The sequence below is a fragment of the Notamacropus eugenii genome, chromosome X (genome assembly GCF_028372415.1).
Source record: "Notamacropus eugenii isolate mMacEug1 chromosome X, mMacEug1.pri_v2, whole genome shotgun sequence".
Lineage (NCBI taxonomy): Eukaryota > Metazoa > Chordata > Mammalia > Diprotodontia > Macropodidae > Notamacropus > Notamacropus eugenii.
Window position 1 is genome coordinate 74,869,339 of NC_092879.1, and position 16,452 is coordinate 74,885,790.

Below are 16,452 nucleotides of genomic sequence, written 5' to 3' on the forward strand. Positions count from 1 at the left end.
GGAGGGGCACCTTGGCACACCATCAGGCACGCCATCAGACGATCAGACGCACGCCCCGATGCCTGGGGACGCCGCCGGCCTCCGCGCACGGGGCTCCGTTATTTCATCAGCAGTTTCAGAAGAACTCGCCAAAAGCTGTTATGGCTCGCTGCAATGTGTAGCTTTTTCCTGCCGTTTTTTTTTTTCATAATAAAAGAGGGAGTGAAGCTCACTCACTCTCCACCCCCCTCTCCCAAAAAGAGCCAAATGGATCCGAGAAGGGGGGAAAAAAACCCAAACCACGCACACCAATCTCGGAGGGGATGCCAGTGAGGTGTGGCTTGTATTTAAATACCCAATATGTCAATGTAAGGGGAGTGAGTGCGGATGTATATAAAGTGGCGTTCGCCTGCGATAGCCGGACACACCGAGGGATGAAAGGCAGCCCGAGATCAAGGCCCAGGGGCCCCGCCACTTTTGTTCCCAGCGCCGTGCAGCAGCCGTCCCGGCAGCGCGCTCCCCGCCGCCGCCGCCGCTGAGCCAGCCGAGCAGGTCCCCCGGCCGGCCGGCCACGACCCGGAGGGAGGCCCGGGGACGGCCCGAGCTCGAGCCGGAGAAGCGCGAGCCGGAGAAGCGCGAGTCGGGAAGCGCGAGCTGGGAAGCCCTGCCGCCCTGCCTGCCCCTCGCCCGCTCGCCCTCCGCTCCGCTCCGCTCCTCCAGCCAGGCAGCCAGCCCGCGGCGCACACACCCGAGCGCGCACACACTCACTCACACTCGCTCTCCCTCGCACACCCGCACACGCACACGCTCTCTCACACCCCCCCCACGGCGGCCGGGGCCATGGCCGAGCTCGGGGGGGCCCTGGGCGCCTCTCTGGACTGGGACGTGCACGGCTTCTCGTCGTCCCTGGGGAGCATGCCCTTAGCCGACTCCCCGGGCTTCCTGACCGAGCGGCTGGGCCAGATCGAGGGCAAGCTGCAGCGCGGCTCGCCCACCGACTTCGCCCACCTCAAGGGGATCCTGCGGCGTAGACAGCTGTACTGCCGGACCGGCTTCCACCTGGAGATCTTTCCCAACGGGACCGTGCACGGCACCCGGCAAGACCACAGCCGCTTCGGTGAGAGGGGAACGGGGCCGGGGCGGAGGGGGGGGGGGGGCGGCCGCGCCCTCCGGGAGGCGGCGGCGGCGGCGACGGGGCGGGCCGGGCCACTGGCACACCCGCCGTCTGCCTGCCCTCTGGCTGCCCTCGAGACTGTGTGTGCCGGGGGGGACAGTCCGGGCACTGCGCGGAGCCAGGGCGCCCGGACCCGGAGGGATAGTTAGCTGTCGGCTGGAGGGGGGCGGGGTGGCCCACCGGGTGGCGGAGAGCCGTAGGGCTGCCCGCCTGGGGACCTGACTGAAGCAGGTGTAACCCCCTGCTCCCTTCGAGGACTCCTCCTCCGTCGGGGCGGGACTGCGTTGGCTTGCTCGGGCGCTCGGCTGTGCTGTGCCCCTTCGGGAGAGCCGAGGGCGAGAGCCCCCTGACAGTGCCAGGCTTAGTCAGTGCTTGGCAATTGATTGATCGATCGCCCTACCCAGGCCAGCTTCCCAGACCAGGGGATGCGAAGGGGGGAGGGGGAGGGAGGATGGGGAGGGTGTCGATATTGGCTCTCTGCCTCAGCCTTGGGAAAACCGCACTTTGTAGGGTGGGGTAAGAAGAACCCGCAAGTCGCTGGCGTGGTGGGAACTTCCCAGCTGGCGGCACTGCCCAAAGACGGGGACCGAGCCTGAACTTTAGGGTGACGGAGTCTGGTTTCAAAGTCAGGTCTGGTACCTCCAAATCTAGGCCATTTCCCACTGTACCCAGCCCGGGCCTGCAGTGCTGGCAAGGACTTCTCCCCCTCCGACTCCAGACACAGGTATCTCTCCTCTGCCCAGCACATGGGATGGCCCCATGGCTGCCCAGCTCATGGCAGTTTGTTCAAAGGGCACAGCCGCCTGTCTCACATACAGAACTAATTACACATTAATATAAACCATGTCCCAGGATGGAGATCATTAGGTCTCTAAACAAATGTGCTCACTCCCTAGCAATGTGGCCATTTTTATTTTCAATTTCCTATTTTCCCCAGTGCTAAGTCATTCCGCAGGTGCAGTGACAACCAGCCCAATCCTCAGGCCCAGTAACCCCTCTTTCCCTTCCTAGAGCCTCTGTATCCGCTTGAGCAGAAGAGGTGACCCTTCCTAGCCCCAAGCGGCCCGATGCAAATTCAAGCTTCATCTTCCTTAAACCTTCCTTCCCACTACCCCCCCACTCCCATCGTCCCGTTCCCCCCCCCCCCCCCCCCCGCAGTTATCCTGCCAGACTAGAAAAGCAAAAAGCCGGCACCGTGAAGGAGCGTAGGGGTACAGCAAGAGGGGTCTGAGGGCAGGGCCCAGCCTGGAAAATGGCTTTGGGGACAGGGCTGGCCTGCTCAGAGCAGGCAGGAGCCCTAATGAGGCCTATGTCATCTTGGAAAAATGCATTCTGAGCTGAAGTAGAGTACGTTTGGGGGTGGGGGGAGTTCAGTTGAGGGCTGCAGGTGTCTGTATAAACTTTCTGCAGGTCCCTAAGGGGGACGGGAGGGGGTGGGGCCCACTGCGGGTCGCTTGCTTAGCTCAGCTCTCCCCACTTCTCCGGGGGAGGGAACCCTTCCACCTTTGCCCCCAGAACTGGAGTTTTTCCACAAAGAAGGAATGGCCTAAGGATTCTGGGGTGGCTGGCTGCTGGTGTGTGAGCAAGAGCTTCACAGAGGGATAGAACTCTGAGGCCCTGGGGGGTGGCTATCCTGGTACCTAAAGCCTAGGAATCCCCAAGCTCAAAATAAAGGCAAAATGAACAACTGGGGGAGGGGTTTGATCTTCAATTCCTGTTTAGGGCCCCAGAGACCCAACTTTCTTCCTTTTCAACTGGGAATTTAAAAGGGAAAGAAAGTGGGATTTGAGATCAAAGAACCTGAGCTGATGCCTCATTTCCATTTAACTATCCTTGTGATCCAGGGCAAGCCCTTGAACTGCTTTTGGCCTCAGTTTCCCCATCCACAAAATTCCAGGAGGGGTGGACCAGAGGATCTCAAAGATCCGTTTTGGCTCCAAATCCTGCCAAACCACCAGTAGCATGTCTTTCCCTCCCCTTCTCCACCAGCTTATCTCTTACCTCTTTTTTTAAAAAAAACCTCTGCCCCAGATACAATCAGCATCACCTCTTCCCGTGGCCTTTCCCTCATCAGATTGGTGGATTTCCCATAAAGGAAACTGGACCATTGCTCAAAGTTGTCTTGCATCCACCTCCCCTGCCGACTTTGAACCTGACACAGACCCAAACCTTGGTCTAGCTTGTAGGAAAGGATGAGGGAGAGCTTAGGCTTTGGAGCCCTTCCCCCCACCCCACCCTCCTTTTGGACTTAATCAGGCGGAGTATTCAATAAATCGAAACTTGAACATTCCATAAGTGTTTTAGCAGTCAACATTCCAGCAGAGTAAAGGAGACCAGACTGAAGATATAAAATATTATAGATTTCTGCTTTGGGGGAAGGGGTGTAGTCTCCAAAGGCCCCGTAAAGTAAATAGCTATTTGTTGTAATTGGAGAGCAGGGCCCCCGAGGATTACCCTGGAATCCGCGTGTTCAGAGAGAGCCCGGCTGAGCCCGAACACAGCCCTGACTCCAAGTAATAATGTGTTGGCACGGGGGACTGTTTCCCCATCTGCATTCAGTAGCCAGGAGGATTGAAATCTCTGTCTGGCTGGCCAGTCAGCCCGTTCTACTCGGACCCCAGCCTTCCCAATGGGTACTTGGAGACCGGGAGGCAGACAGCAGCACCAGGGGCCTGGCAGCTGATGAGATGGAGGGGGGGGGGGGGTTACAGTCTAGTCTCTGCCATTGGGGCAGGGTGCCAGGAGCTGATTCGGAGCCCAGAGATGTTGGGGTATGCCCATCAGGCAGTGCCAACCATACCGCCACTGGGAAAGGTCAGAGATTGGGGGAGGGAGGGTGGCAAACCCTGATGCCCCAGCTCCTCCACTTTTCCCTCTGTTCTATATAGTGCCTGACCACACAGTTGTTTTCTCTGCAGCCAGCCCTGAACTAGGTGATGGGAACATCTGAATTCCCATTTCATTTCAGTCCAATTCAACAAGCATTCAAAGAGGCACCTACTATGTGCCGGGCTCTGTACTAGGCAACAAAAATGAAACCACCCATGCCCTGAGAGAAACATTCACCCAGATAAGTAACTGTAAAATCAAGTCATTTGGAGGTACAGGGCAGGGAGTACCAATGACAGGGGATTACAAGAGCCTTGAACAGTGCCTAAAGGGTTTCAGGAGGTCAAGCTGGGAAAGGTCAGCATGCTAGGCATAGGGAACAGCCTGGGTACTAACATGGAGGCCAGAGATGGAATGCCATGGGCAGGGAACAATCACAGGCAGGCCAGTTTGGCTGGAACATAGGACGTGTGAAGGGAATATCATGTGGAAAACCTGTAAAGATGAGTTGGAGCCAGAGGAAGCCACTGAGTCCAAGAGAAGAGAAAAGATTGCCTTCCACTTCCCACCCCTACTCTGCAGCACTTGAACCCAGGTCTTCTGTTTAGGAACACTTAGTTCTCCTTGAGGCTTCTCAGAAATTTCTGGGATAGTGGATCTATTTACTGTGGGTGGGGAGAGAGCCTGGATCAGTAGCGAAGCTCCTGAATGAGGAGTTCTTTTGCTCAGTGGCTATGGCCACAATGAACCCTAAATGTAGATAGATGGCTGGATTGGAGGTTGTACCAAGAGGTCCACTCATCCTCCAAAAATCTCTCTTCCAAGCCAACAATCTACTTCTGAGGGTCATTTCCTCTTTAGAAACCTCTTTGAATAAGGTGTTATTTCAAGTTTAGTGTGGATTATTTGTTGACCACCTCAGTGAATCCAGAAGGAATGGGACACATCTAAGTTTTGATCATGGAGGTAGATGAATGAGAAGGATTGAAAGATTAGAGATCGCTGATCCAGATCCTCAGTTTAAATAGAAGAAAACCCAGATAAGGGAAGAGACTTGCCCAAGGTCACATTTGGAGGAAGTAACAGAATCTGAACTTGAATTCACATCCTCTAACTCTTCTAGTCTTTTTAAAAGTTTAATTGTTGCCTTTTGTTTGTATAGCACAGTCATTTCTAGACCTAATCCCCCTCCCCCTGCCAAACCAACCCCTCCCTTATATAAAAAAATAAGTCACTTAAGCAAAGTAGTTGCTACAGCAATTGAATTTGACAATGTGTACAGACAGCATATCCAGAGCTCTTTCCACTTCAGTCTGCAGATGCCCTGGACCTGGAGGGTTGCAGGCCTGGCTGCTGACAGGGAGTGCTGGAGATAAACTTTGCCCACTTAGCAACTTTGCCCTCCAACACCTACTTCCAGCTGAAGCTCCAAAAGGGGGGAAAGGGCTTGTTCCTCCTGCATTCCTGCTGGTCAAGTGCCAGGAATGCCTGTCCCATCATCACGTGCCTCTCAGCAGGGCCCCCCTTGGGTGGACTCCAGCTAAGAGGAAAACTGGCAAACAGACATGGCACCCAAAGACAGGGGGACTTCAGGAATAGGGCGATAGGGACATGGAGGAAGACTTGTCTGACAGGCCCACACCTCTGGGATTCAAGTTATATTGAACAGCAGGGGGCCTAGGGGAGGAAGTACTGAATTGAGAATCAGAAGATCTGCTATTTGGTGTGTGACCTTGGGCGAGTCACTTAACTTCTGGTCCTAAGTTTCCTCCTCCATAAAATGGCAGGGTTAGATTACTAAACAGCACAAAGGCATTCTTAAATTAAGGCTAAGGGAAGTCTAGTTTTAAAGCTGCAAAGAATCTTAGACATCATTATCTAGTGCAAGCCAGCCCTTCATCTTACAAAGGTGGAAACTGAGACTCAGAGAGAGCAAGTGATTTGCCCAGTGTCACCCATAGGTAGGTAATAAGTGACATAGATAGGACTTGACCCCTGCTCTCCCTCTTGTTAGAGATTACCATGGGTTATGGGGGGAAATAGTGCCCTTTCCTCCCTCACCCTTAGAATGGCGGAAGGTTCCAGAAACCCACAGATACTCATTCCACAGTGTCCTTCTAGGCAGCAGTGAAATGGACTAGGTGATTTCAGAAGGTTCCTGAGGATATCAAGGATTTCCTAAGGAGTCAGTGGAGCAGGGTCAGCCAAGTTCTTAGGAAATCAAAAACCTTAGAAATATGGACCACCACATAGATAGTGCTTTGTAGAAGCACAGGAGATACCTGTGGGTCAGGGTGTAGGAAAGTAGCTTAGCCATCTGAAAATGTGGAACAAAGAGAGACACATGACTGGCAGAGGGAAGTGGCTCATGGAAAAGCCCATTCTGCCCACCCAGCCTGGATCCAGAGCCCTTAATAGGAACAGCGGTCAGCCCATAGCCTTATTCTGAAGTTCCTTCCCCCACCCTCTCCCCACCCATTTTCCTCTGTTCCCATGCTCCCAGGGCCTCCCTGATCTTTCCACCTTTGCTTGGCTAGCTCTGAGTTCAAAAAAAATTATCTCGGCTCTCACCTCCCTTACCCATGTCAGCAGAAGCAGGGATATTCATTCTAGAGTGCCCAGAAAGGCACTATTCAAAAATTAGGAGTAAATCTGACCCCTCCAATTGGCCTTTTACCTCTGAATTGTGAGATGGACTCCCCAAGGACCTGACATTTTTTTCCAGATGTGTTTTGAAGGTCACTTGTCGGTTCTCAGGAGGGTAATGGCAGTGATGAGCTTGACCACTGGTTGTGTGTGACCTGGGGCAAATCACCCTGGGTCACCACTCCTTTATCTGTAAAATGAGATGCTATGTTCCTAGGTCCTTTCCAGCTCTAATAATGGTTAATAGCTAGCATGTATATAGCAATCAAAGGGTTGCAAAGCACTTGACACATACGTTGCCTTGTTGATCCTTCCAACAGCCCAGTGAGGTAAGTGCTACCATTTGCCCCCCATTTTACAGATGGGGGCTGACACAGCTAGTTAATGACAGGTTAGATTTGAACTCAGGGCTTCCTGACTCCAAGTCCAGGATTCTTCACTCTGCCACCTAGCAGTCTAACATTCTATGTTAGTCTAGCCTCCTTGCTAGCCCTGACATTTGATGAGTCCCACCCACCCACCCAGTGTTGCAGCTGGCTTTCATTGATTGGAGGTAGCTGCAGGGCCAGGAAGGAGAGGAGAAATGAAGCAGGGGCCACCCTAAAGGAAGGTGAGCCAGTGTTCTGTGCTCAGCCGGGAAAGGCAGCTTCTGAGATTCTTAACCACAATGATGGCTTTGCCATCAAAGCCCTTTCTCTTCCTCACAGTACCCCTGGGCAAGGACCCAGTCAATACTCAGTGGGCTAGAGATCTCATTAATGTGGATCCCTCCAGGACTGCAGACTCAAACCCAGCCCATCCATTCCTGACCACCTTGTACGACTTGACCACAGCCTCCTTAACAGGGAGTCAACCCAACTGCTGGGAGACTTCTGCACATTCTCTTGACATTTTAGGAACTCCAATGGAGTGTGGGGTTGATTATCTGTCTCTCTTACTATGGGACTGGACCATCTTTTCTTTCATGGTTGAATATTGCTCTGACAGAAATCCTTTGTTCTGCTTCTCCTCCAATGTGTCTCCATTGCCTTTTGAGCAAAAGCTTCACTTGTATTCTTCAGGTATTTCTTGATCACAGCCATCCAGCATCAAGGAACAGATTGGTGTGAAGGAGATGACCTTTTGTTTTAGGAGAAGTTTGAGGTCCTTAAAAGCCTGGCATTCAGCCCCACAGTCCTATTCCTGTTTCATGTAAGCCCCAGCCATTGTCCATGTCGGTCTAAGATATATGTGCCAATGGGCAGGCAACCTGAGTTCTCCATTCAAGCATGTATCGGAATCTGCACAACAAGCAATCATCCACTTGGGTTCTGATGTGTGAATAGTTAGGCTGAGTGACCAAGAGGCTCATTGATGAGGCTTGGTGGTATTCTGGGGCTTGAGGCAGTCAGTAGTATCATCCACAGACCTGAGCATCTGGAGGACCTACCCCCAACCCTTTTCCATTTGGACTGTACCAGACGTCATCTATAATAGTGCCCAGCCCCTTTAGGTAAGACACTATCTGGTCTCTCATTTGATGCTAATAGAAGCGAAGGGTCACCCAACAAAGTTATTTGGTTGTAGCATCTTACAAGAAACTTTGCGTGACTTTGCCATGTGCATGGGAGACACCCTGTTGGGGGAGAGCCTTTTTAAGGTGGCATTTGGCTCTGCCTTAATCAAATACTTCATGAAAGGCTGTAATTGGCACAGTGCAACGTGGGACTCTCAACAGTCAGTTGTGACTCTAAAGATCTGGTTTGCTGTGAAATGTTTCTGGTGCAGACCCTCCTGCCTCTATCCTTCTTATTCATAAAGAATGCCTTCAGTGTGGTTTTAGGTTATTCTTGGAGATTTCTGAGAGTTGGGAAAGGAAACAGATTGGGAAAGGGCTACAAATTACTGATCACTATTCCCATTTTATAGATGGAGCAACTGAAGCCTGGAGAGGCCTAGGGCCCTGGCAGAAGGCACACAGAGTGGCCTTGCCAGGACTAGACCCCAAGACTCTTGAACCATTCCCTCTCACCCTTCAGTCCAGGGCTGGCTTTGCCCATTTCCTAAACAAAAACCGTTTGGTCATGTAACCTACCAAAGTGTTTTGATAATGGAAGGGAAGAAAGACCAGGAAAGGGAGGAGGGCCAGGGTCCTTGTTTCCTCTTGGAATCATTAATGGCGACTGTGTTTTCCCTCTTCATGGCAGGAATCTTGGAATTTATCAGCCTGGCTGTGGGACTGATCAGCATCCGGGGAGTGGACTCGGGCCTGTACCTAGGGATGAATGAACGTGGCGAGCTATACGGCTCGGTAAGTTGAAGATCTGCCATACCTTCTGAGACTGGGCTAGCTGGAAATAGTAGAAATCCTAGGACTGGCAAAGGAGGGGGGTGATTCTCCTGAAGAGATGACAAGAAGATACCTTCTGAATGGTTTGTTTAGGCCTCAGATTTTGACTTTTCCCTAATGACACAAGAAAACCTTTTCAGGACAATTTTTTTTTTGCAATGAAATCATTTCAAAATATCTCTCTTATCATCACCAGAAACACATTTCCAAGAATCAACTTAGTAGCTGCATCTGGGTTGCCCACCCCATCTCCCCAGCCCATCTTCTCAAATAGACCTAGAGCTCAGCAAAATCAGTGAAGAGGCCCCCTGTCCTCCACCACATGAAGGTACCCAGTGCCTTTACTCATCCCCTATTCTCACCCCAGTGCCCCAGATGCCTGCCCAGGCAGTGCTCAGCACCTCAGTTCTTTGTCAACCTTCTCTTCCCACCCAAACTTCAAATCTGTTGAATTATGGGATGTCAGAGCTGGATGGGATCTCATTTGGTGACAGAGAAATCATAGGCCTAGAGAGAGGCCTAAATGACACGTCCAAGGTCACATAGGTTGTAAGGAGTGACGTTGAGATCCATGCCTAAGCAGTAAGAGGCGACTAGCCTCACTTCCCCATCAGAGCCACTTAGGGCTCTGCTCCCTGGTGAGTTACCCTTCTCCTTATCTGCCAAACAAATCCGTCCTAGTGGGTGCTGATGGGTTAGTACTTGTACTGCCAGCTCTCTCAGGCTTCATTTTTAACCTTAACAGGAGCCTGGAGGATAGAGGATGATTTAATCCAAAGGATTAACTCTTAAGAGTAAAGTGTCCTAAGCTCTGGGACAGGCTTGTCAGAGAGAGAAATTAGGGGGCAAAGGAAAGTCAGCATAAGGAGGATGGCACGAGGAATCAGGAGACTTGGGTATGAATATTGGGTGTAATTTATCAGCTGTGCAATCCTTTGTAAGTCATTTAATTTTTCTAAATCTCATTTGCCTCCTTTTTGAAAGGAAAGGAAACAGCTGGATTGTACCATCTCTTGAAGCCCCTTCCAGCTCACAGAGCTGTGATCTGATCTGAGGGATGGGCCAACTGGTACCATCCAGGCTGATACCTACTCTTCTTACATATAAAATTTCTCTTAGTTCTGGAAATTTCCGCTATTACCTGCTCATCCTTTGACCACAGCAGAGCCCCTAGAACATCAAGGAAGGGGGTGGGTAGCAATCTCTCTTCCTAGAGGTGAGCAGCCCATCGGTGGGTGAGATGGCAGTTGAGGAATATTGTGTCTACACCTCTGGCCTCTGTCCAGCAATAGCTGGGGAGGTTCCCAGGGCTGCTGCCCACTGTGTGCCTCTACTTGCTCTGAAGGAGCAGCTATCTGCCACACAGAGACCGTGTGAGATGTGGTGGGTAGAGGGTGGACCTTGGAGTCAGGAAGACCTATATCTTGGGCGAGTCACTTAAACAGACTTCTTTGTATCTCAGCTTCCTTCTGTGTAAAATGATGGGTCTGGACTTGATGATCTCCAAATCTGATCCTATGACCTTGCAGGGTTTCAGGCTGGGAGAACAATCCAGGGATAGATATGGACTGGCTTGGAAGGGAGGGAGGGAGTGATGGCTTAGGCTTCTCCTTTCTTTAAGGCCTGATGAGACACTCAGAGCAAGGATGTGCTAGTTGGTTCCAAAAGCAAGATTTTTCCTCTTACCCTTCAAATACTTTTTTCCTTCTGTCTTCCACAACTAGAATGATAGGATAAGGGGGACAAGGGAAAGTAGTGGGTACCCTGAGAGAGCAGGGCACCCTGCTAGGGTGTGCCAGAGGAAACAGAGTCACAGTTTTAGAGCTATATTTTAGAGCTATCTTAGGGGTCTTCTAATCCAACTCTCCCATTTTATAGAAGAGGACACTGAGGCCCAGAGAAGGGATAGTAAGTCCCCAAGGGCATGTGGTTAGTAATTGGCAGAGCTGGGATTTGCATCCAGGCCCAATGGGTCCAAGTCCAGTGCCCTTTCTAGCACTTGCAAACTGCAGAAAGAAGGAAAGCTATGAAAAGCGTTGAGAACAAAATTTTGGGAACCCAGGGTCAACACAGCCAGCAGGCCCCTAAGGGAGGCTAGCACCACCCATTCAGGCCCAAGGGCAGCTACTAGCAGAACTGTAGCCCAGCCAAGCTTGGCAGAGAACCCACAACCCTTTACTCGATGCCTCAGGCTAAGGGCACAGGCAGGGATGGTAGCAGGGCAGATCTGCATTTGGTTTGGCCAGGTATCTGGCCAAGAGGTCGAAGATGATACAGAAGACATTTCTTCATTTTATATCCTGGTAAACCACCCTTGCTAGATGGCAGTGGTAATGGGTGGTATGCCCATGTGCTCAATTTCTTTCTAATAGCGTTTGCAGACCAGGAGATCAGTAGACTACTGTAGATGGAGTTTACCTAGATATTGGCAAAGCATTTGACAAAAGTCTCTCATGCTTTGCTTTTCAATGAGATGGAGAGACTTAGGGTCTGATAATACAGTTACATGAATTTGGGACTGGTTGAATGACCCCACCCAAACAGTAATCCATTACAGTCCCATGACTCCTGGAAAGAAGATGAGTACAGTATCCCAGAGATCTGTGCTTGACCTTGTGCTTTTAAGCCACTTTTGCCAGTGACTTGAGTGAAGGCAGAGATGCCAGGCTCATCTAATCATTTACTCCAGTCCTCTCATTTTACACATCAGGCTTCTGAGAGGTCAGATGAGTTGGCAGGATTTGAGGTCCGTTTCCTTGACTCTTGAGAGGCAGCCTGATGGAGCAATGTCAATTTCAAATAGAAATGGGTCCACTAAAGTGGACGTGGACCTAAGGATCCCCAAAGACTGCATAGAGACTTAGAAAGCCACACGTTTATAGATTGATTGTTTTTAATTAATACATCAACATTAAAATCAAACAGGAACTCCACATTCTTCTGGTCTGGGTTATACACTAGAGTTAGGTGGGGTATTTGATACCTGGTATAGTAAATGGTGAGACCTGGCCTCAGAAATGGGGAGCCCTGGGTCCAAGGCCTTTCTCTCAGACGCACAAAGGCATGCCACTTGATGTGTCAATTCTCTAGACAGATAAAGTGCCAATCTCCATTGGCAGAGAAAGCATCTTCATTTGGGAGTTCTATAATATCCAGGAAATCACACATCCTTAGATCCTGGCCCTAATCCAGGCGTGGGGAACCTGCAGCCTCGAGGCCACATGTGGCCTTCTAGGTCCTCAGGTGTAGCTTTTGACTGAGTCACAGTTTTACAGATTAAGAATTATAATCTTTCTTTTATTATAAGGATTATAATATTTCCTATTCTTTCTTAACTCCAAAACATACTTCCCCAGTTTGGGCCTAAAGCTGATGGTTTCAAAAAGAAAGGGAGGTAGGTGATGATCACTCCAATTTCAGAGATAAAAAGAGACCATCTACTTAGTTTTGGCTCCTCATTTTGAAGAGGAGAGAAACAGAGGCCCAGGGAGGGTAAGGAAGTGACCGGTGCTACTCCCGCTTACTGTGGGCTACCTGCCCCCTCAGGTCATAATGCCATCAGAGAGAGGCAGGCAAAGAGTGGGGTCACCTCCCAAGCTTTTATGCCAGCCAGAAAGGAAGGGCCCTCCCCTTGTTAACCTAGGTGCTTTGGGGGGCTTTCCTTCAGTCACAATTTCTATTCCAGGCTGGGGAAAATCCATTGTCCAGAGATCTTAGCTAAATCACATCATCCTTTTGGACCTACTTCCTCATTTAACAAGAGGGGGCTGGACTAGATATTCTTCAGGGATCCCTCCAATTCTGTGACCAGCTCAGGCCCCACCGTGCCAGATGCCTCTAACACTAGGGAGCCAGCAGGGCAGTCCTCCTCTCAGACTGCCTACCTCCCAGTACACCTCCCCTCCCCCCCTAAAACCCTTACTTGGAGTAGGACATTTTTTCTTGACATCTGAGAGATAGGCCTGTCCCCAGCACTTGGTATCACTGTCCCCTTCTGGAACAGCAGTCACATCAAGGGTGAAAGCAGTTCCCAGCCACCAAAGCTGAGGTGCTTCCAAGGGGCCCTCCATTGGGAGAGGTCATAGCTCACCTCTTATAGGTTAGAGGCCATACTACCTGTCAGCTTGTGTACTTGGCTGGAATCTCGCTCTTCTTACGGAACTTGAGTTCTCTCTGAGCAAGGAGACCCCAGAGGGTAGCAAGGGGGCCACCTGAAGGCTAGCATACATCCTCAGCCAGAAGGGGCTCAGGGTGAAGCAGTTGCATCATAGGGTTTAGAGCTGGAAAAAAGGACTTTAGAAAAGAGAATGACTGAGCCAAGAGGGACTAAGAAACCATAGAATGTGATCTCATTTTATACACAAGGAAGGGAAAGCCCAAAGAAAAATATGACTTATCCAAGATCCCTACATCTAGGCGGGACCCTCTGATGAAGGCAATTTCACCATCTCCCTTCACTTTTGCCACGCTAGTGTTTAATGCCTATCGGTGTTATGGGAAGTGCCTCCTCACATCTAACCAGAGTCCCTCTTGCTACGGCACCTCTCAGGTTTCTTTTTCCACATTTCTAGCTCCTCTCAGCTATTTAATACTTCAGATAGCCCTGGCTTTGCTGATCAGGCTAATCAAAGACCATGAATAATTCCACCCCTTTCCCCCCACTCCCAGCATCCTTTTGGCCAATAGCTCTAGGCTCCTGCTCATTGGCTCAGAGATTTTGTTAGAGACCTTTGAGTCCAAAGGCACACTGGGAGCAAGTAACAAAATCAGCATTTGAACCCAGGTCCCCTGACCTTTCTGCTGTCCCTTCCTCTAGTTTCTCTAGAGCAGAAGGAGATTCGTATGCACAATCAACACATTCAGTGATTGATGCCTGTGGGATATCATTTCCAGGAAACCTCACCCAGACACAAATTGGCTTAAAGCCCTGACCATGCTGCCATGCCCATTATGTAGAGGAAACGGGGCTGTCTTTCAACCGAGGCTCAGGTCGGGTCATGTACAACTGTGTGACCTCAGCCATGTCAACCTCCCTTGGGCCTAGGTTTCCTCAACTATAAAATGGAAATAACAGCCCCTGACTTACCCCCTCCAAGCTATCGGGAGGAAAGTGGAAATGATTGGAGACTTGGGAGTGATTTTCATCCTCATATTTGTTCTAAGCTGTTCTGTCACTGACACCTCAGTGTGAAGACTATTAAGTTTCTTTACTGAGGTGGGTTTTTAGAAGGGGAGGAGGCTTGAAGGGGGGCACTTGAAGGGGGAGTGGGAGAGAAATCAGAAAAGAAGTTGATGAGCTAAGGGCAAACTTAACTTTATCAGAATTTAAGGCCAGGACCTACTTTTTCCCACCTCTAGGCTTTTGCTTATGCTGTTCTCCCCCTGGAAGTCCTTGTGAGCAGGAATGGTTTCATTTTTTGTACTTGTATCTCCATAGCCTGGCACAGGGCCTGGCATATAGCAGGGGATTCATATTTGTTGATTGACAACTTGTTGACCAAATGAGTGCGATATCATGTGCAACGCTCCACATCCATCCCTTTGTCTCTCCTAGTTCTGCTGAAAAGAGGAAAGTATACGTCCTCAATTCTCTGGAATCTCGTGTAGAATCTAAACTTCTCTGGGCCATTTCTGAAGCAATGTAATGGGCTCTGCCTCTTTTTCTCCCCCCTCGCAGAAGAAACTCACCAGAGAATGTGTTTTCCGGGAGCAGTTTGAAGAGAACTGGTACAACACGTACGCGTCCACCTTGTACAAGCACTCGGACTCGGAGAGACAATATTATGTGGCCCTGAACAAAGACGGCTCGCCCCGGGAGGGCTTCAGGACTAAGCGGCACCAGAAGTTCACCCACTTTTTACCCAGGCCTGTTGACTCCTCCAAACTGCCCTCCATGTCCAGAGACCTCTTCCGCTATAGATGATATGATCACCTGGCCTCTGTTTCCCCTCCCCCGCCCCCCAGGGGGGGCCACAGTTCTGTCCTTGAGCTCTATATTCATAGCCTTTCAAGCCGGTCCTTTTTAACAACTTCGATAACAGAGAAGCACTTAAGTTGAACTCAATCCAGCCGAGCTCTTGTCGTTGAACGTGTATTTACAGGTTGCGGGATTTGGGGAGAGGGGTGTGGGGGGCAAGTGGGGGAGGGGGAGGGAAGTGGGAATGCGACCCGCACATCACCCCAGAGGTGGGGAAAGAGCCGGGGGAGGGAGGGGAGGGAAGAGAGGGGAGGGGAGGGAAGGGAGGGTGATGGAGGGGAGCTGGGGGGGTTTCCCACCACACAAAACCACACAGACACCTTGACACCAAGCACATGAAGGAAGACCCCAGAGATTGCTGCCATCCAGAAAGATCCCTGGGGAGCCAACAACCCCGTATGTAGGAAGAGGGAGGAGGGGAGTAGGAAGGAAAAAAATATTATTAAGATATAAGCACGAACACTGTGCGTAAGGGCAAAAATTATTTATGAAAAATGCTATTTATTTTGTATGTTTATTTATTTCAAAAGATTTTATTTTTAAGAGAGATGTTATGACTGGATTTTAGTCAGAAAGAATAAGGTCCTACTGAAACAGGAAACAAATGAGTTTTTGACGGTTTACTGGCAATAAAATCGGCTTTATGATGTGGATTGCTGGTGACCTCATTGATTGGCTCACTCTCTTGGAGGAGGTCAGATTCCCTTTCCTCTCCAACACCTTAACAGTGGTGTGGACTGGCCTGCTTAGAGGCAGGTGACCCCGTTATTCAGTACTGAGTGCTGACTGAATACCCGGCCATGGCACCAGGTGATGATCACCATTCTTGCTAGCTTTCTGTTCTGTGGGGAGGTGGGCAGGGCACCTCAAAGACTCTCCTGATAAAGTCTCCTCACTGCCATAGCTAATACATGGCAGTTTACCCAATGAAACCCAGGTCCCCAGGAAACAAAACCAGTCATTTCTTTTCTTTTTTTTTTTTTTGCCATTTTACTACAAACTAACTGTGTGAATCCTTTAGGGGTCATTCAGATCCTAGATCTACGGCCAAAATGGGAACATAGAGGCCATTTGCCTAACGCCCTCATTTTACAGATCAGGAAACTGAGGCCCAGGCAGGTGAAGGCACTCACCTTAGGTTACAGGGGCACTCTTAGAGTCACTTCCACTTGCCTCCTAGTTTATCAGACATTTAAGCACCATGATGTGCCCCACCCTTTCATTGTGGCTGGAGGAAAACAAAGGCAAATCAGATGCGGTCCCCTAGCCCATGAGAAACTTACAATTTATTAGGAAAAATGGGACATGTACACATATAAAAAACATTGTGAGTACAGGAGAAACAGATAATACTACAGAATCAGGCAAAGGGTCCAATCCCTTCAGCCTGGAAGGGTGGCTTGACTATCAGCCAATAAGGAAAAAAAAAATGGGAAAAGTCAGGAATAAGGAACAGAAGAAAGACTTCAAGGCAGGAGAATGGGGAAAGTGGGGAGCATCAAAAGGGAACAAGTGGTT

The 16,452-nt window shown here is 50.2% G+C and overlaps 1 protein-coding gene across 1 annotated transcript; it reads left to right on the forward strand.

The window, feature by feature from the left end:
• The first annotated feature begins 418 nt into the window (after positions 1 to 418).
• On the forward strand, positions 419 to 15,021 carry FGF16 (fibroblast growth factor 16). Its single transcript, XM_072627210.1, has 3 exons — positions 419 to 1,096; positions 8,815 to 8,918; positions 14,635 to 15,021. Exons 1-3 carry the CDS (start codon positions 820 to 822, stop codon positions 14,878 to 14,880), a joined length of 627 nt encoding a protein of 208 aa, XP_072483311.1. The 5' UTR covers positions 419 to 819; the 3' UTR covers positions 14,881 to 15,021.
• Positions 15,022 to 16,452: the final 1,431 nt, after the last annotated feature.

Bases quoted from the DNA above. Each gene is read 5' to 3' on its own strand.
- FGF16 (XM_072627210.1), top strand. From the start codon at position 820: ATGGCCGAGCTCGGGGGGGCCCTGGGCGCCTCTCTGGACTGGGACGTG. The intron at 1,097-8,814 runs GTGAGAGGGGAA...TCTTCATGGCAG, and splicing joins GCAAGACCACAGCCGCTTCG to GAATCTTGGAATTTATCAGC. The intron at 8,919-14,634 runs GTAAGTTGAAGA...CCCCCCTCGCAG, and splicing joins GTGGCGAGCTATACGGCTCG to AAGAAACTCACCAGAGAATG.